Source organism: Lepisosteus platostomus, chromosome 1, assembly GCF_059453375.1.
Source record: "Lepisosteus platostomus isolate fLepPlt1 chromosome 1, fLepPlt1.hap1, whole genome shotgun sequence".
Classification (NCBI taxonomy): Eukaryota; Metazoa; Chordata; class Actinopteri; order Semionotiformes; family Lepisosteidae; genus Lepisosteus; species Lepisosteus platostomus.
Window position 1 is genome coordinate 41,236,173 of NC_142611.1, and position 20,964 is coordinate 41,257,136.

General features: G+C 35.9%; 2 protein-coding genes across 2 annotated transcripts in view; one reads left to right on the forward strand and one right to left on the reverse strand.

Annotated features, from left to right (window-relative positions):
* Nucleotides 1–1,271: 1,271 nt before the first annotated feature.
* cytl1 (cytokine like 1) lies at nucleotides 1,272–3,693 on the reverse strand. Its single transcript, XM_088628779.1, has 4 exons — nucleotides 3,278–3,693; nucleotides 3,115–3,159; nucleotides 2,154–2,300; nucleotides 1,272–2,064 (listed from the first exon to the last, which is right to left on the reverse strand). Exons 1-4 carry the CDS (start codon nucleotides 3,425–3,427, stop codon nucleotides 1,966–1,968), a joined length of 441 nt encoding a protein of 146 aa, XP_088484905.1. The 5' UTR covers nucleotides 3,428–3,693; the 3' UTR covers nucleotides 1,272–1,965.
* Nucleotides 3,694–13,134: 9,441 nt separating this feature from the next.
* LOC148677952 (serine/threonine-protein kinase 32B-like) overlaps nucleotides 13,135–20,964 on the forward strand; it is a 133,419-nt gene continuing 125,589 nt past the window's right edge. Inside the window, exon 1 of the mRNA XM_088628789.1 lies at nucleotides 13,135–13,709. Coding sequence (XP_088484915.1) covers nucleotides 13,658–13,709 — 52 coding nt within the window. The 5' untranslated portion in view covers nucleotides 13,135–13,657. The remainder of the gene's footprint in view (nucleotides 13,710–20,964) is intronic.

Sequence of the window (20,964 nt, forward strand, 5' to 3'; positions counted from 1 at the left end):
AAAAAATTGCCTTTGGTCCTGTGTTTTAGGTGTTCTTTCTCATAGTTTTCATTTACTTCCTCAGGTTTGTCTTTCACGGATGGTTCTGAAGAAGTGTTTGGGTTGACTTTGTCAATGACTTTGAGTATTGAGTACTTGAATAAGGTCATCTCTAAGTTTCTCTGTTAAGAACTAAAATGATTCAGGTCTATTAGCCTGTCAGAAAAGTAGGTTCCTGGGAACATGTCTCATCCATGCAGGATTTCTCCAGCTAGTTCAGGTTCTGCTGCTTCATGTCATGTGATCTGTTCTCGCAATACCCTATTCTACTAGCTTGAGGTCTGGAGAATGTAAGAGCTCTTCAAGAACATTGATCTCAAAGGCCCTTGACCCTTTGGTTGTAGCTTTTGAATGGCTGTCTATCTAGAAAACTCATCTGCAATCATGCTTGAGCTGCTTTTCTGAAAGTATTATGTTTGGCTAAAATGTCTTACAGACTTTGAAATCCATTTGTCTCACTGTTTTAACAAGTAACCAGGTCCAGGTTATGTAACAAAACCCCCAGTCAAAACAGATTAGTCTTTATGTATCAGAGAGCTTTACTTTTCTGTGGCAAACATTGCACTGGCGAGTTTGCAGTTTGTGTTTCATCCATCCACAATATGTTTTCTGATAATGACAGTGTATGTTGAATTTCCAAATGAACATCAACAAAAATCAAAACTTTTCTGAGCTTACTTTTGGGTACAAATTGTCCCCTAAGAATGCTATGATTCTTACAGTACATTACACAATCAGAAATGCCTTTGTGTGGATTTCTCATGATCCTGAAAATCATTTAATTTAAAGTCTCTTCTGTTGTTTAGTACAGTCTTTTATGAATATTGTAGAAATCGTGTACACACTAGTTTTAACAACACTGCAATAGCGTGCCATTTAAAGAATTAGCTGAGTACAGAAATACAACATTAAGATAGTATTCGTACTTTATATGATGTGCTGTTGCTAAGAGTATATTAAGTACTGCAGAAGTAAATTGCTGTAGTAAAGACTGCCTGTTGCCAGTTATTTTGCTTAAAGAGCAAGATTACAAATATTCTAATCTGTAAATAATTAAACTTGCATAAAATAGTTCTGTCTATCCACCTGAAAAACTAGCATGACTTATTCCTTTTTCACATTTTGAAATGCTACATTTTGTGCTTATCCCAAACTGTTTAGCGTTCACACATCTCTGTATTTTTATTGAAAAAAGAGAATATCAATATATTACTGAATTCCTGAAGACTTAATTTGATAACAAAATCAAAAATATCAGTTTTATTGTAAAAAGTAGAATTACCAGTCAGAAAAGAAATAATAACAATACACAAATGCTTATTTGCAGACACAATCTACAAGAGAAGCTTAGAAAAATGCAGATCAGTTTTTCCTCCAAATGCATACAATCCTCCCAACTTTAATAAAATAATAATAATAATAAAAAATCAGAATATATACTGTAATTACACATAATTTTCATTTTTACCATTCTGGGTGGAATTAACTTGTTACATATTCATCTATTATTCATGGTACACACATACAGTATATGGCAGCAGTTTAATAAAATGTGAAATAAAAGTTAACATTCTGAAATTAGGCATAATAAGTAGAATGGACTCAATTTTGAGTTCATGTTTTAGTCTAGTCTGTATATTTTTTTGTTTATACAAGGAAATGCTCCTCAGCTATTTCACTTTTAGTCTGAACTTTCTTTGACTATTACTGTGTGGTAAATATAATTCATTTAAGAGATGCATTTTCTTCTTTGAAGGTTTCTGAGGAATGGTAGGCATTCAGTTCATTTCCTGTGGAAAGTTTTGTATCCTGTGGTACGTTTTTGCAGAGACACCTCCTCAACTACATGAAATGCACTTTGTCAATTATTCAGTGGGCTACACCTCAGGTGAACAGCACATTTTGTTTTGCTTAAGATTTCTCTTTTCAACTTTCTTCATAAAGTGGAAGTTGGTCTCCTCCTTGCCTTGGTGTGCTTTCACCAGTAACCAAGGCATCACAATCGTCAGTATAAAACACCAAGTCCTAAAAAACACAAAACAAAAAAGAGTTATCGTTGCAATCAACAACAAGGACAGTCGGGCCTAAGTCATGAAAATAATTAGGTAATTTACCCTATAGCAAACTTTGTTGATAATGATGTAAAGACTTCTGATTTTACGCTTCAAACCCAGTATTCTTGGACGTTCCCGGCACTCTGGTCTAGTAAGATTCTCGAGGACATACAAGAAATCTCTAAGTTTCGGCATAATACAAGAGTTCTAGGAAGAAAAAGAAACAATCCAGTGAATTAAACACTTGCACTGGCAGATACACCAAGATTTCTGTGCAGAAGCTGAGCATTACTGTGCACCTATACATACATTCAATTTTCTCAATAAATTATATATGTAAAATGCATATTGAGCTGTGGAGAACATAAAAGCTTTTTTTTTCATATTAAAGCTTTTTAAAATACTATTGAAAGACTAACAATGACAAAATAAGCATGCATGTGTATATACAGTATGTAGTGTTCCAGCAATATAAAATGCTTTCAGGGTTATAATATACGTTTAATGGTATACATGTTCAGAAGACCACAATTTAAGATGTTTGATCTGATAAACAAATTTTCATTAATATACCATACAGCCTGTAGAACACAGCTTACACTCAATTACTTTTGTCTAGATTCCACAACGAAACGTTTTTTTAATTCGCTTCTTTGACGCACATAAACTATATTGATGTCTCTTTAGAGTACACTTTTTTGTTAAATACTATGCGTTTTTTGATGCATATTGAATCGAAAGATGTTTTACGTCTTTTTTAATTGTCTCATTATATTGAAATAAAACAGATTATTTAGGACACTGTATTCCTAAATGTACACATACTGTAATGTACATGGTATGCTGTAGTGTAAAGGAATTACCGCACCGTGTATTATATTTGTTTTCGCTATTTGGAATATTTTTGTGTGGAGTATTGTATGCATCACATTTCCGTTATTTGAGTAACATCCATACATGATATCTGACGCACTAAAAAGTACTTCAGAACAACATTTCAATGCAGCAAAGGTGAACTCACATGTACATCAAGATACATTTTAGGTAATGCTTCCATACAGGACTTCTGGGGGGGGGGAAGAAAAAAATATCAATACCATTCAATCACCATTTGTAATTATTTTAATAATGATAAATAATTGTAAATATACATAATTGTAATTGTTATTATTTGTAAGTCTTACCGTACGATAGGATTTTTGAAGCGTTTCCATGAACTTCATGATTTCTTTGCTATAACTTAATACTCGGGAATAGCATGTCGGTGGTGGAGCACAGTTTGCCAGGAAAATCAGGCTGCAAAGAACAATAAAAGTACCTACTCCGGGTTTCATCGTGCTGCTTTCACAACCTTTTCTTTCCCCACTGCACGTTAAAAGTAGTAAAACACGAGGTGGGAAAACTTTCTTGACTAACTCCTGGGTGTCAGTTTTCGCTCCTTTTCAACAGCTGGAGACACAAACAACAATTACGTCACCAGAGTTCAGCCACGAAATGTAAACATGAAGAAACACGGTCCGTTGATTCTGGAAAGAGCGAACAGTTCAGGCCGATGTTTCATAATTAAAATTATACAGACATTCTTTTTTTCTGCACAAAAACGTTCAAAAAAGCTGCACAGAACGCTGTTGTAACTGATTATAAAGTAGCTTTTTATTTGAGTAACCTGTGTTGGCCCGGTTTATTTACACTGGCTAAGGCAGCAAATGTTAAAGTACTTCAGTCCGTAGAGCTGCGTAAAACGCTGCCTTATCACAAGAGGTCTTTTCAGAATGATGCTTTTTAACTGGATAAATACACCTAACAATGTCTGAACAATAATTTTAATATATTATTATTATTATTATTATTATTATTATTATTATTATTATTATTATTATTAGTGTTGTTGTTGTCGTCTAGGATAATTTGGCAAATATATTTTTAAGACCTGTGTAAATGCATTGTATTCTATTCAAATTGACTTTTTTATCTGTAAAATTTGGAAAGGGTGTGAGGCATGAGGGTGGAATAATACTGCACTACCATCTATATAGAGGTGTCTGGAAGAGGTGTTAGTGGGGCCAGCAGGGGGCGCTCACCCTGCAGTCCATGTGGGTCCTAATGCCCCAGTATAGTGACGGGGACACTATACTGTAAACAGGCGCCGTCCTTCGGATGAGACGTAAAACCGAGGTCCTGACTCTCTGTGGTCATTAAAAATCCCAGGGCGCTTCTCGAAAAGAGTAGGGGTGTAACCCCGGTGTCCTGGCCAAATTTCCAATTGGCCCTTACTAATCATGGCCTCCTAATAATCCCCCTCTATGAATTGGCTACATTACTCTGCTCTCCTCCCCACTGATAGCTGATGTGTGGTGAGCGTTCTGGCGCACTATGGCTGCCGTCGCATCATCCAGGTGGATGCTGCACATTGGTGGTGGTGGAGGGGAGTCCCCATTACCTGTAAAGCGCTTTGAGTGGAGTGTCCAGAAAAGCGCTATATAAGTGTAAGCAATTATTATTATTATTATTATATACAGTTCAGCTTATCAATTGGACTTTAGCATCACAGCACTGCGGCACAGTCATGCAGGGCAGAGTCGTGTTGTGGGTCCACGTTTCCTAAAAATCCATTCCAAGAAGCAATAACTGCAGCAAAATAATATTTTTTCTTTAAAAAAATAAGTCAAAGAATGCTAAGTCTGATGTCTTTGCAATGATATACAGTTTTTAATTTTACTGGAGAACTGGATACTGTATGCATGACTGTGGTCTAAAACCATATGACTGCTGATTAAAAAATTCACTTTATGCATGCAGAGAAAGCAAGGTTACAATGATTCCATGTTATAAAAATGGGCAAAGAATTTGTGAAGCTGCCACTGAGTGATTTGAAACACCATTTATTTTACTGAATGTCTATTCAGATTACTTGCATGACAAGCGTGAATTTTCTGGTTGAACTGCATCAATTGCATATTGTATGCTGTGGCTGCCCTTATACAAGAGGGAAGAAATAAATCTTATTCTACTCCAAAGTCCCCCAAAAGTAGATCTAATTTATTTTGTTTAGCCAAACCATGAAACCTGTTCCATACTGACCATGGCTTCAGAATATAAATTCCATTGAAATATAAAATTAAAATTGCATGATAAAATAAAATGCATTAAACATGGAAATATATTTTAGTCAAATTTAATTATTTTTTATAATCAAGTCTCTCACACAATAACATGCAGGAGAAGGAACTAGTTATAGTTTTTTACACTTTAATTTAGTGAACAGGTATTCTCTCAGAGATATAAATTCAAATGCAATTAACTTAAAATTGTAATCGGTCATAATCAATAAGGTAAATCAACAAAAAATAAATAAAATATTATTATTATTAGTTAGGCTGTTATTAAGATTGTAATTGCAGATTGATCAAGAAGTGCTGGTATTCCCTCAAGAATATAGCAGAAAGTTAATTTTATCAAAGGTAACATTAATAATGCATATAAAATTAAAATACAATAAACATTTAAAAAGGTTTTGTTGGAAGAGGTATTTAAAGAAATACAGTGAAAGATAAGGTACTTGCTGTTTTTAAGATATGTCACTAGGTGTCCCTCTAGAGTTGTGTGTTGCAGAAGAAAATAGCAATTATAGGTTTTGTAATCTTTTCATCACTTTAAGTTACAGAAGAGAAGCTTTCAAGTTATTGCTACAGACTGAATGGAGAATTATGTCCTGGCTTCCTGCATTATCCTTAGCTATTATATAAGATATTAGGGATTCCCATTTTATATTTCTGTATCCACTTTCTTCTTTCCATCTATTTAATTAGCACGATGGGAAAAATATTAAATAAAACAAAACTTACAACTAACTTTGAGTTCAGATGCTGAAGTTAATAATACACACCCAGAGTTTCATTTGTACAAAAAAGAGAAGGTTGTTTTAAGTGGGAGAACTCTGAAAACAATGCAGCTGGGTGCATATCTGTTACTCTGTTCTCTCCATGCCTGTAATTTCAGTTATTCAGTTATATATTACAGCTTATTGTTGGCAAAAGGAATAACTTCGACTTTGATGGACTGTTGTATACAATCTCTTTTTATAATATTGAGACTGCTTGATAAGTTGCTTTTTGTTCAGTGTACATCTCCATCGTATCATAAGATGTTTCTACATTGTTAGAGAAGCCTCTAACAATGTTTTTTTTGGAATTATGATTAAGGTAAGTTTTCAGGAAATATCAAAAACTAGGGCAAAATGACCTTTTTTTCCCCCCAAAGTCTCTGCTGACGAGGTCAGAAGAAAATGTGTGGCACATGCAGACAGTAAACTAGTTAAAAAATCTTAAAGTGCAGCACAGACTGTATACCTTGATATTATAAGAATTACAGGTATTGAAGGGGAGTAATTCTGTAATTGTATCGGTATTGAGAATAATGTATACTTTTCAAGCATAATACTACAAGAAGGATTTTTGTGTTGTTGGAAAGATTCACAGAAATATCAGAATATTTTCAGAGTCTACACAAACCTGCATAAACTTCAAGAGCTCTGCAGTTAAGAGCAAATGTTCATGAGGTTTAATTAAAATATTTAATAGTTTGGAATGGATTTAAGATTAACCCACATTACCATTTTGCACTCAGTGCAAGATGAGAGAAAATGTAGAAGGTTTAGAGCTTGTAATGGGATGAACATCCTTAAGCGAGTTTTTGTTTTATATAACAAATTAAGAGAGCACTGCAGAAAAGGATTCACTTGCATCACTAGCATACTGAAGTTTTCTGTGTGATCAAAATTTTATTTGATCAATGAACACATCAGCAGTTCTTAACATAATTTTCTTTACAGACACTACCCCTCCATGGCTGAAATGTTGTGTTTGTAAGGTAGTTTTTATATAGACATAAATATTTTATATAGACATAAATAATACAATTAAAGTATTGCCCATCCATTTTCAAGCTGCATTCTCTATTTTAGGGTGCAGGGGAGCCTATCTCAGCAAGCAATGGGCGCAAGACAGAAAACATGCTGGGTGAGACACCAGTGCATCACAGGACACACACAGTCACAAACACACCCACCAGGGCCAGTTTTCCCAGAAATCATTTCATCTACGAGAATGTCTTTGGAGTGTGGGAGGAAGCCAGAGCACATGGTGGAAACCCTTGCAAACACAGGGTGGACATACATGTACAGTATAAACTAGATGCAGATAGCACCTCAAGTCTTTGAATTGAAGCCAGGAACCCAGAACTGAACACAGGGCCCCACTGAAATGAGGCCACAAATGCTAACCATCGCCGTGCCACCCCCGCTACTTATTAATAACTTGAAAACCAAATTTTTTTCAGAATGGAGAATATTTAAAAGCTATATAGTTAATTAAGCAACCAGGAGTTCAGTTGGATTTAAAAAGGAATGACTCTGGAATGTAGTCTAAGATTTTACTTTCATCTTGCAAACAAACTAAAGGACAAGACCAGTGGTCTTTTCAGAAATCCGGCAAAGGCAAACATGTAAAATTTCAAATGTTAAACCTTCAGCTCAGCACATGGATAATGAATGGTTGTACAGAATAACGTCTCATCTGTCTTGACCTCTGTTTACCTGTTCATGCCAAAGGCTATCTGTACAGATGTTAAGGATTACTTCTAAATGAGAAGGGCACCAGTATTATCTTGGTACACAAATCCAAGAAAAATCCAGAAACATTAAAATTAGATTTGAAGGTGGTTTAAAACAAGAGAAAATCCTAGAGGAAGTGTCATGGAAAGCAAAATGAAAGGAAGAACTGAAACAAATATTTATACCTAAATTCTGTGAGTCCCAGAAACAAATTATATGAGATTGGCAATAAGGATGCTATTGGAATCACAGGAACAGGGACATGAATGTGACATTATTGTATACACACTGTTTTGGGGACTGCCACATGCAGAAATGACTATAGTTCTGTTCCACATTGTATAATAAACTAAGAATTTATGTGTAAAAGAAGAAAGTTTTTATGGAAGACTTTTCCATGTTTCTGATATACACTCTCACATAGGGAAAAACCTATGGGAATGTCAGCAGAAGAAACAGAAATGATAGGCATGCTTAATGATTGTTTTCCTACCTAGATTTGTTAGCGTACTTACAAAGGAAATGCTTGTATACAGCAGACCATGCCTTTCCAAACAATCAGGACAGTGTGGTAAATATAGGTGAGGAACCCATTAAGGAACTGCTATCATGAAAGGTTATGCTTCAAAATGCTATTTTTGCATGCTTCAAAATGGTTTTGAAATGCTACTGGTTCAGTCCAAAGCAAAAATGTTCAATTTCCAGAAAGCAGACTGTGAAGGAATGAAACAGAACTGAAGAGACGTATAATGGGATAAAATAGATATGAAAAAGGGAACAGCTAGTTATTAATAAAAATTATCTAAAGGCAACAGAATATTGCAATGGAGACTAAATAAATAATAAGATCTTTCAGTACAACAGCAGCAAAATAATTGTTAGGAATGAAATAAAATATAACCAGGACAATAGGGAACTGTGAGACAATGAGAGGGAAATGGCTGATGGGCTAAATGAGTATTTCACTCAGGTGTTCATTCAGGAAGAAGTCAAAAACATGCCTCAGGCAACAGAAGGGTACATTTCTGTATTACATATACGGATAGAACAGGCATTGATACTTGGGGTACTAGAAACTAGAAGCACCCATAATGAACAAATACCCAATGTTATCTTTCCAATTTCTCTCAGGAAACTCTTCCAACAGTCACTTGACACTGGTCTAGTACCCAAAGAGTGGAGAATTGTTAATATGTTGTCCGTCTAGAAAAAGGGTAGCAAAATTTAACCAAGAATTTCTAGACTAATCATTCTGACTTCTAATATATTTAAAATTAAGAAAACAGTTATTAGAATGAAATTTAGAGAAATTCAGAGGTGAAATCACATATTAAGTAATTATGAACATAGATTTGGACTGGCCTAACCAGCAAAAGTACTGTATGTAGATTTTCAGACAGTTTTTTAAAAAAAGTTCCACATAAAAGGAACAGGTGGATGCTGCACATTGGTGGTGGTGGAGGGGAGTCCCCATTACCTGTAAAGCACTTTGAGTGGAGTATCCAAAAAAGCACTATATAAGCGATTGTTATAAAAGATTAATTCACAAAATACAGTCAGTAGGTTTTTAGGGAAATGCATGTGTTTAGATTGTGAATTATAGTTTTTCTCAACTGTGGCTCACAACATCAAAACCCATAAGAAACATTTTCAGCAAAAAAGTGTAGGCAATTTATTATCGCTTTCACACAAAATCCAAATACCAAGCACCACTTGTGTAAAACGGTAAAAACAATGCTCTACAAATGACACAAAAATCATTTAGAAATATCGGGTCAAACAAAACTCTGTTATTTGCTCCCAGTTATTAACAATTACTCCCACATGCAAACCCTATTACACACATGCATGTAATTTTCCTTATATGTGAAATTATCACTCAATTCATAATCACATAGAAAGGAGGTCACTATTGAGGTGGTTTTGTTTGGAGATGGATGATCAAACAGGATAAAGAGGGGGACCAGACGTCTAGAGACGAAGGCAGTTGATGTGCCAAATAATATAGAGGCAGCTATTGTTGACCATGTGATAAATAATGGTCTATTACTGTATGAAGCTGGCCAAAGGGTGCCGACCAATTTGATGCATTCAACTGTGGCATAATTTGTTAGAATATTCAGGCTTGAGAATAGGTAAGAGATCCTACATAACTTCAAAGTACAATAATACCTTACTGTATGAAATGCATGTATGGAATTTTCTCTTATTCTATACGCTTCAGCAGAATGTATTGTTTTCCTTAATAGAACTGCCAAAAAACCCTGTTCTGCCTGCCAAGACACCAAGGGACTTTCAATGCTTAACAGGAGGCTGCAGATGTTGAATTGCTGCTTGCAAGCAATGCCATACATTTGCAGGACATCCAGGCAGCTATTGTTGAGGACAATACTGTCTTTTAATAGTATCTGTACTGCAGCAATTGACAGGGTGTTGAAACAACACCACCTCGGAATGCAGTTCTATAGGGTGCCCTTAGAAATAGTGACAGACTAAAGGAGCTGAGATATGAGTATGTATGAGTAAGGCGTCATCATACAGTAGTTATGTTTTATCTTACATAATATCAATGTATTTCATTGTAAAGACTTTAAATCGTTTTGTTTATTCTTCCCTTAGAGGATAATGAATCTAGAAGCCAATGTGGTGCTACATGTTTCTGTATATGTGGATTCAATATGACCAAAGTCAGGAAGCGTGGGAGGAACATTATTGGTCACAGGGCAACAGTTAATGTGCCTGGTCACAGAAGAGTGAATATAAATGTGTGTGGCTATCTAAAGAGATGGTGTTCTTGCCCACATCCTTACAATTGTACCTTACAGCACTATATGTCTGATCATGTTTCTAGATGTTCAATATACAGTATAAAACGGGTTGCACGTGAAGAGGGACAGGAGGTTGGGGCTTAATAGTCTAAATTTTGGTGATATGGAACAATGTTCAACTCCTACCACTCACCTAAAGTGAGAGTGGTTTGAAGCCCAACCATACATGTCTATGCAATTCCTCCCTTCATACTCTCCAGTCCTTAACTCCACCAAGCAGTTCTTGTTGCCTGGCGATGGAAGGCCTACAATAAACATCCCTATGACCAAATGTCACTACTGGATGCTACAAATGTAGCTTTTCAGGAGATCTCTGTAAGGGACTGCCAGGGGTGGTCCAGACATGCCAGAGGTCTTTCCCTCACTGCATTGCCAGGGAAACCATGCTGTGTGGTGTTGATAAACATATGGTACTGTATGTGGCCTGACGTGCATCATAGAATGCACTAAATGTATGCTTTTTTCCTATTTATTTTTTATAGTATCATCATTTGTTTTCTAGCTATATGCTTTGTTATAGATTTTATTTATTTTTTTATTTGGAAAATACAGTTAATGTAGACTTACGGTATTTTTTTTTTTGTTCAAGCACTTTTAATTGGTAAAATCAATATCTTCCAATTCCAATTCTTCCTCTCAAGTCTCAGTTATGAGTATTTGAATACATTGGTTTCCATTTATGTTACTAAATATTTCCATTTCATATGGTTACATTATCAATGAGCAGGTCACAGTAAGATCGCATGTACAGTACCTTTAGTTGCATGTAGTTCTGATGATGATAGTGTTTACTGTTCCTTTTTTAAGTGACTTGTGCAAAGAGCTATTCATCAGATGATGGGTTATATTGTTTTGATTGCGTTATTTGCTTTTGTGCAATGTATTTAACATTTCTAGTAACTTTTGTGTCTTTTTCACAGTGTGTCATTTGGACAACACAATTCATTTCTGGGGGCTGAGTTTAATGTTTTGATTTTTATGTGACTTCTGTTTCAAACATTGTGCTCAAGCAAAAGAAATAAACAGAAGCAAGAGAATGTAGATAAGGGATGAATACTCAAATTGGAATGATGTAATTAGTGGAGTACCACAGGTATCTGTACTAGGACCGCTGCTCTACAGAAAAGATATTGCTGATCTGGAATTAGCCCGTACAAGAACATCCAAATATATTCTTGGGCTTAATGGAATGTCAGGTATTGACAGACAGAGGTAACTGAGCCTTTTTAGAAGACTGAGAGGACATGATACAAGTGTTCAAAATCCCCAAAGGCATTGACAAAGCCAACCCAGCAGACTTTATCAGAATAAGCAACGGTTCAAGTGAAACACAAACCACACAACACATATGGGAACTATGTGAAAATACATTTAAAACTGAAAAAAATTATTATCACGCTATAATGTGTGTCACTTTCCCTATAAAAGCTGAACCTGTTAATATATGACTTTCTGTTCATATAATGACATATTGTTCTGTAACGCATATGGCCACCATTGCAGGGTGTTCGAGCCGGCTTACCAGCGTGGTGACATCACCGCCCTTCCCTGTGAATAGCAGGGACCGCAGCCGTTGGGCAGACGGGAGATTTCCCTTTAGTTCAATGGGCTGTGTCCCTGTTGAGCGACGCCGGAGACCTGCGTTCGGGTCCCCGACCGTAGGGAGCCGACTTGAGGTGGCAGAGGCGAGGGCACATACCCACGTGAACTCGAGAACGCTATAATACAATATAATGTAATGACATGAATGTAACAAATGGGGACACAGTGGCACACTGGTTACCATTGCTGCTTTGCTGTGCTGGAGGCTCAAATCTTGGGGTGCTAACTGTATGGAGTTACTCCAGATACCTCCCAAAGTCCAAAGACATATACTGTACAGCATATAGGATAATGTGTGTGTCCTGCAATGGACGGGTGTCCCATCTAGGGTGTATTGTGTCTTGCGCCCATTGCTTGCTGGAACAGGCTCCGGCTCCCCTGCAACCCTGTATTGCATAAAGCAGTTAGAAAATGGATGGATGAACATTAATCATTTTTTAATGAGGAAATAAAAAGGTGTTTACCATTTACTTTTGTTAAATAAACACATGAAGTGCAAAACAATAAGAACATTAATTCAAAATTAAGTAATGTTAAGTAATTAAGTTTCTTTTACATAGGCAGCAATAAAACGGGCATCAAACAGCTCGGACATTTCTATTTTAAAAAGAGAAGTTAACTGAGAAAAGCAAAGCTGACCAGTGTGATTTACTTCTTTGAGTTCTGATGGATTTAGAATGACTGCTTACTTTTCAGTTGTATTTGTATTTCTTTGAGTTTGAAGATAAAGATCTTGTCATGTTTTAAATACTGTACATAAAAATCTATACACAAGTCTGTGCGTGCTCTCAAATTCCGCCATTAGCGCACAAACCGCGTTAGTTTTGATTCTCAGCAGTAATAAGGGAGAAAGGTTTCTTTATTTAATGTAATCAGCCAGTAGCCACACGTGTTTTCCTTGCTCAGTCTAGCAGAATATCAATTATGTATATTTTGTCATTCTCGCTCAAGTGTGTAAAAACCTCTCTGATTTTCCAGAAGGTCTCTCGCTGCCTCTAAGGGTTAATCGGCAGTGAAGCCGCTTTCACACCACCTGCCAGTTGGGTTTCCATAATTTCCTTTATCAGCGTATCAGTGTTTGAGAAAGAAGTGTTTCAGTCGTTTCAATGAATTAGATCCTACAGGGTATCTACATTACCTTTCCCATGCAGACAATTTCTCATGAAAAATATATCAAATTAGTCGCTGACTACATTGACTGAAAAGGTATATTTATTGTTTTTGTTTCGAAGGAGAAATTCAAACATTAAGATTTGCTTTCACTCGTTTTCCTTTCAGATGCTTAGTGGAGAAGATTTAGAATCGCATCTGGTTTAGGCTTATAACAGACTGTGGTTCGAGACCATGGATGAAAACGCGTGGCTTTGTCATTCTTTGTAACAAACAACGAAAGGAAAAAAAAACAATCGAATGTGGAACTTTTGCTTAAAAGAATAAATAAATATATATATATATTTCCCGTGGGATGCTCGTGGCTGAAATAACAGAAGATTTTCTTGGGGTTGTGGAAGAAGCTCCGGAATATGGGCGCTAATCACTCCCACAAAACTCCAGTGTTTGACGAAAACGAAGATGGTAAGGAGCTGTCCAATGTACTGTTTCGATGAAGTGTGTTGTGCATGCGCTTTCAAGTTGTGATGTTTTAAGTTTCTACCAAAAACTAATTTATTTTGCATTTAAATCTCTCTACCGGACTTTTTTTTTTACAATACTACCTGTTCTGCTTAGTACGGTTAAATAGCGATATAACAGAGAATTGTTACCTTTATGTTTTACAACAGGTTAGGACTGAAGACTGTGTGTAGTGAATTTACGTAGTGATACTACTACTGGATCTGCTGGTCGTTATTAATTTACATTATTGGAAATGAACATGGAATTAACAAAATGGGTTATGTCTTAAGCGAAACCGCACAACCAATCCTTTACGCGTGCCCTTTCGCAGATCTTAACATTAATGCCTTACGTTCACGAAACCCCTTCACTAACCTAGAGACACGTAACTTGCTTTGAATTCGATGTTTCTCGTTGTATATTAAAGCCGGTGTTTTTATTTGGTAGTGGTAATTACGATATTTTATTAATTATTCTTCAGTAAGATCACTTTTGTCATACGTTTACCGTGTACTACAAATTCAACTTGTTATTTGTATGTCCAGTATTTTCACGTGGAATATGAACATTTTGCGGGAGCTTTCAGTATACCTTCAAGAATAAGAACCGATAATCTCTGATTTCCCAGAGAAGTATTTTATCTCCCCTAACAGAAAAAGAAATCATGTTGAATTAGATTCTGTCAACTATCAGGTATTGTGAAATAAAGGATTTAATATAGAGGCTTTCACTCTAAAACTGTTTCACTGTTGAGGAGTCTATTATCAACCGGTGGTCAGTATTGCCATACCTATTCTTCGTTTGAGATATGCAGTTGACCTTTACAATTAACGAACCTAAGTGTAATTACAAATAATATTAGACTAAATAAAAGCATAACAACGGTGATGACAGACATGCAGTTACTAAACATTAGCTTTCTTTAGAAAGGGTTATGTCATTTTATAATATCCAATTGCTTAACAGCTTGTATTGTTTCTACAATTACTGCATTGTTTCTAATTGTACTACTGTAAGTCAACAAAACATCACTGAAAGGATCGTATTAAATGTTGTAAATTACACTATAAACTATTCTAATGCAGTACATCAGTGCCTCAGCTTACAAAACTCCTGGATTGCAGATGTCATGAACAGAACAGATCTATTAAGACATCACCAGAGTTGAAGCACAGGACAATACTGATTATTTCTTTCAAAGCAAATACTTAGGATAGTAGACCTTATTAAATAGCTTTGGAACTGAAGACAAAATGCATCGTTGTCGTTTGTTGAATTTTGTAATACTGGATAAATATCCAACATTCTAGTATTATAAACAAGTCATTTAATGTATAAAATGACCTTTTTATAAATGTATATGTGTATATGGGCTTTTCCAAATGTGATGTTTTATACATCACAATTCTTAAAGTCCATTCAAAAGATAATACAATGCACTCAATGTGGTTCCTTTGTCAATATAGGGAAATGCTAATCTCTTTATATGTCAAGGAATCCTGTTGTGTCATGCCTGATTTTTTTCAGTTTGGACAAGCATAAAACAATGTTGGCAGCATGGTGGCACAGTGGTTAGTATTGCTACCTTGCACCACTAAGTCCCTAGTTCATCTATCTGTGTGGAGTTCCTAGATCTTCCATGTGTTTGCAAGGGTTTCCTCCCACTGTTGAAAGACATACTGGCAGCTTAATTAGCCCTGGGGTGAATGCTTGTCTGCTCTACGATGGACTGATATCCCATTCACAGTGTTCCCTGCCTTCTTAACCCTTGCTTGTTGGAATATGCTCCTGCTCCCTTGGGACCCTAAATTCCTGAATTGGAAGAAGCACTTAGAAAGTAGATGGATGGATAAATATATGTGCACTTATTATCAGCGCTCTGACAGTTATATAATATTTAGGTAACCTGCTTTTAGGGATCATTAATAGGATGCTCGTCATTTTAACCATGGGCATTAACACTGACCATAAATGTAAAATGATTTCCGATATTGATATTTGATATCAGTATCATAACATGATATTTCTGAAGTACATTGTTAAAAGTGCACTGCGTATTATAAGTATGAGTGGATGTCCCCAAGCTGCATGTTGCAATTGGCTGTTGATTGGGTGTGTTTGAATTTGCCCGTCTATCCTCAGCCTGTTATACAACAACAATCTCAGAAATCTGGCTGAGCTGGCAGAGTTGTCACATCATTCTTCCAAAAGATGCTAACACTATTGTGGGCACCATGGTCTTGCTGTGTGAATAGGAAGCAGATGGCTCTCTGACACAAGACACCAGGTGCGGTCCTTATCTCTCTTTTGCAGGCAGCTGTAAATCTGAGCTGACTAATTAATCAATTAATAAATTGCATTGGTATAGTGCTTTTCACCCCAAAGGAAGTGCTTCACAGTTAAAATAGGAGCCATTTCAGCTATTACTAAAGTGCAGCACCCATCTGAGAGGTGTACAGCCTCTATATTGCACCAGCATCCATTCTACACAGCACAACTGGGATAAGAAGTGACACATTACTTCACCAATTGATTTTAGGGGTAATTTAGCATACTAGATGCTAAATTAGGACGCATGGATTAACAACCTTACTCTTTGGAATAGCGTTATGGGTTCTTTAACTACTAAGCAGTCAAAACCACAGTTTCACATCCCATTCATATGGTGACCCCTTATACAGGACAGTGGCTTCAAACTCAGAATACAGGACGCTTGTTGTGTAGGTTCAGCTACACTATATACAACAGTTAATAGTTCGGAATTCCATGTTTCATATCACATTAAAACACAAAGGTGCATAATATTTATTTTAAAGTACTTGCATTACAGCTTACACTATTAGATATGTTAAATGCATGTTAACTACATCTTTCGCATACTGTAGTTTTATACAAATGTGACCATCTCCAATACATTTTTCAAAACTCATTTTACTCCCACATACAGTAGGTATAACATGAATTAACATTCTGTTGCTTGAAGGGTGTGAGGTTAGTGATAACTATTAACCCCTGTCCAAACCTATAGATTATGGACAACATTTCAAAACTACAAGAAGGCTGTTCTCCCCTTTGAAACTAGCAACAGATGTTTGCACATATTAAAACCTCATTGAAAAGCTTTTATAGCCTGAAGTAATAAAAAACATCCGTATTCAAAGGAGTTTTTCAGAGCAGAATTGTGTACGCAGCATGTTCAATTTATGAATGGTCTGCATTCTGTTATTAGATGAACAACAATCTTGATTTGGACAGTAATGACTAACATTATTTCATCAATAATATTCATTCTGTTTGTACATATCTCAGTCATCTTGAAAAATATATTTTCTTGCATTCTGTATAAAACACATTGAAACTCATAAATAATACAGTTTTTCCTTCTCTTATGCTCTTAGGACCTCTGGGTGCACTACCCCAACCCTAAAATAACCTGCCCTGAGACTGTACTGTCTTTATCTCTTGTCACCAACCATCCCTGGGTCAGAAAATGATGAGCTAAGAGTTAAAAAATTATGACATCTGAGGGAGATTCCAGTAGCTATGAATGCTCCTGGATTTTTAAGTGGACAGATTGTCAAACTGCATTATCTCTGGCAACATATCCATGTCACCTCATTACTGGTCTTTCTGTTCTTTTTATGGTAAAACAGTAAGACTTCAGACATCTGAGTGCAAAGGTCACGTTTTTAAAAATTGCATTATTTCAATTTCTTCAAATTATCTGTTACCGTTAAAGATTCTGGTACAATTAAATGTATTTCAGCTTTTTTACTGACATAGTCTAAAAAAGCCATGGACTTGAATTTTACTGGATAGCATTTGGAGCACAGGATGGACACCATAAGGGCAAAGATGATTCATTTAAAGATGAGCTATGTTATTATTCCAGTCAAATTCAAATTTGCTGCACTGGCATGACAAAAAAAATGTTTCCAAAGCTTCATTTATGCAGTGGAAATGAGATAACACACAACCATTCTTTTTTTAGAAATGGATATACCAATAACCCTTCCTCAGTAAAACTGCACAGTAACACATTCCTTCCATCATTAAGGAATGCATTATACCCTACCAGACACTATTAAGGAACATAGTTATCTATCCCAATGAAGTGGCACAATAGCTCTCTACAATAGTTAAGGAACATCTTGACTCTCCCCTTCAATATTAAGCAACATAGTAATTAATAATCTACAATGGATTATCAATTTGTATTGTTTGCACTTTACTTCTTGAACGAGTGATATGTTTCATAGAGCACATTAGACAATGTTGCAGACTAATTTCAATGGCTGGAAAACGACACCAAAATTATATTTGTCAATTATAACACTGGTAGTTTCTAGTCAATAAATATTGAAGGTAATTTCACATCAAAAGAAACAGCTCTTTAGTAAGGTTAATAAATATAGGGTTTTCTCTTTTCCAAATCCTTTAGTAACAGCTGATATTTACTCTGTGTTCTGTACCTTCACTGAGATGTTGTATACTGCTCTCTCATCATTAGTTTTACAATAAAGGTAGAAAAAACATAAATTGTAGGTATACGATGGGAAACACTGAGCCCAAAGAATTTATCTATCAATAATTCAGTGATAACATGGGCACACAAATCACCACAATTTTGATACTGCCAGTACTTCCTAGCTCTTCCACTCTGTTCCTGTTTTGAGGAAGATTGCACAGCCTTCTTCATTCTAAACTGCTCTTCACTTGGCCGTACTCACACACAAGCTCATTAAATCCCCCCATCAACTCTTCACTCTCTGTCCTCAATAACCACCCTCCATGTCACCCAATTCACCCTCTACACTAAAATTACTACAACACCACGAGGCACTGGAATATTCAGCTCTATTAACCTTATGCCAACCAATTCTCATATTTCCTTCTGAGTTCTTTGCTTTCACTCTTTGCCAAGTGCCAGATCTTTACTAACAACCCGTAACTTTTCCCCGCACATCATGTTTGGCCTGGGATGCTTCTCTTCAATCGACGCTCATCAAACACTCTGAGACTGCTTGTCTGCTAATGGCAAGACACATAGAGCACTCAGGACTCAACCTCTGCCTCATTGTGTAGATCTTACTATCAACAGGTGATCATTTCGGCTCAAGGCCACATCATTTGGCCTATGTTTTGTGCCAAGATGAGGAAGCCATCTCTCGCTACCTTACATGTTCATATTGACTCGTCATTGTCCCATTTCATCTTGTAGGCCATGATGGGAAGCAATAAAAAAAGAAAATAATGTCAGGATGTATAGTTAAAAGCGTAGGATTTAAACCGTGGGGTTGGATGTTAAAAATATATCTTCTGCTAATAAGACTTCAGTTAAAACATGTAGTGTACAATTTTGTTTATCACATTAAAAAAACACACATGGTTGCTTTTGAATCAAAGCAGAACATTGAAGAGCAATGCTATACATTATGTCGTATACTGACAAGTTATAATGACTGAACCTCTTTAAAAGATGGCTATGAGGTAATCTGATTTCAGTATTCAAAATCTTCAAAAGCACTGACAAAGTCAAGTTGAAAAGGATGACACAAGTGGAAACTATGGGAAAGTGCATTTAAAGTTATGAACAGGAAGCATGTTTTTACCCAGCAATCGTGGGAGTCTGGAAGAAGCTCCCTCACCATGTGGTCAAAGCTGACATATCTGCTGGACCAGAACCTCTGACCACTTAACAGCAACCAAACAATCTAGATGAGCTCAATGTCCACTCCTCTTTTGTAGCCTTTCTTATGTGTTTATTAACATGTAAAATGTTGTTTTTTCTCTTACAATTTCACTCAATATCTTCTAGTGTATGCCATTAGTGAATACTAAAATAAAGAAAGTTTACATGAAGAAAGTTGAATATAGATATAGAAAACTGCAGTAAAATACCTTGCCTTTCTCAATTTCATTACAGATTAATTAAAAATGACCATTTCCATAGATATAGGACAAGAAATGTGATGCTCTTTCAATACTGTCCCAACAGGTGCATTGATAGGAAATAATCAAGAATAGAAAATATCATTTCTGTTCATATTATGTTTTTCCCTCAATTCAGCATAGAGAGTGGGAGGCTATAACTTCAGAAGAGTATAAAAAATGATTAAATTCTCCATCAACTTCACAGAATCTACAGTATTAGAAGACACTGATCGAGAGGCTTTAGTTGATGGGCAATGTAATTTAAAAAAAGATGTCAAAATATGAGAAGTTTTCACAGTTGCAAATAAAATGTTTCCTCCATTACCTGAATAGAAATCTGCAGGAAGTGTAGTGCCAAATACAGTAACTGCTGCTACTCAGCATCTGTGGAGAATTACAAACTACCTTCAAAAATGCCTTAATCCCTGCAATGATTTTATTGTAGGCTCTGCTAAGGAAGCTTAAAAGAAAATGGTTACTGTTGAGCATAAGTGGTGTGAAAGTATGATACAGTAAATAACTGTAAGGGAGGCTACTGTATACGTACATGTATATTTATTTTGCTGTTCAGTATCGTTCTTTAACAACCTCCGACATCTAAAAGAGTGTATGCATTTTTGCCAGTCAGATGAAATAGGTGAGTACTTTGAGCTTTAAAATGAAAAAGACTGATATTTCAAGTGTATTAGTTCTTAGGATAATACTGTGTGTTGCGGCACAATGTTTCAGTTTTTCTTTAAGCATTCACTTACATATATAGCACCTTAATACTTCTGTTTATCTCATAGAGCTGTTCTCAACCTATCCTTATAAAATTATGACTTAACTTTATAGCATAGGTATGAGGTTAGATGAATAGCTTGATGGGCTTGAGTATAGATTATTGTGTCCTGAAACCTAGTGTGTGTTTTAGCTAAGAATGTGGTTTCTTTTTTAAAGAAACTGGTCTAATGTCACTCAAGGTAAAACATGTGTTGCCATGTTGAGTTTGTAGTATAATTTCTATGCTGGTTTCAATAAAGATGGAGATTTTTCTATCATTCGTGCGTTTTTACATCTATCTGGGTCAATTATTAGTTGTGCTAATGAAGAAAAATGAGCTCACTTTCAGTTAGGCATACTGACATCTGTTTGGATAAATAATTCAGCATTATTTTCATAAATACCATACATTTGGGATATTCTCACATGTGGAATTTTTAAGCCAGCCCAAGAGACTTGAATGAGGTGCACTGTAGTGTGTTGCCAAGAAGATGACTCTGTACAGTTATTTCATAGAAAT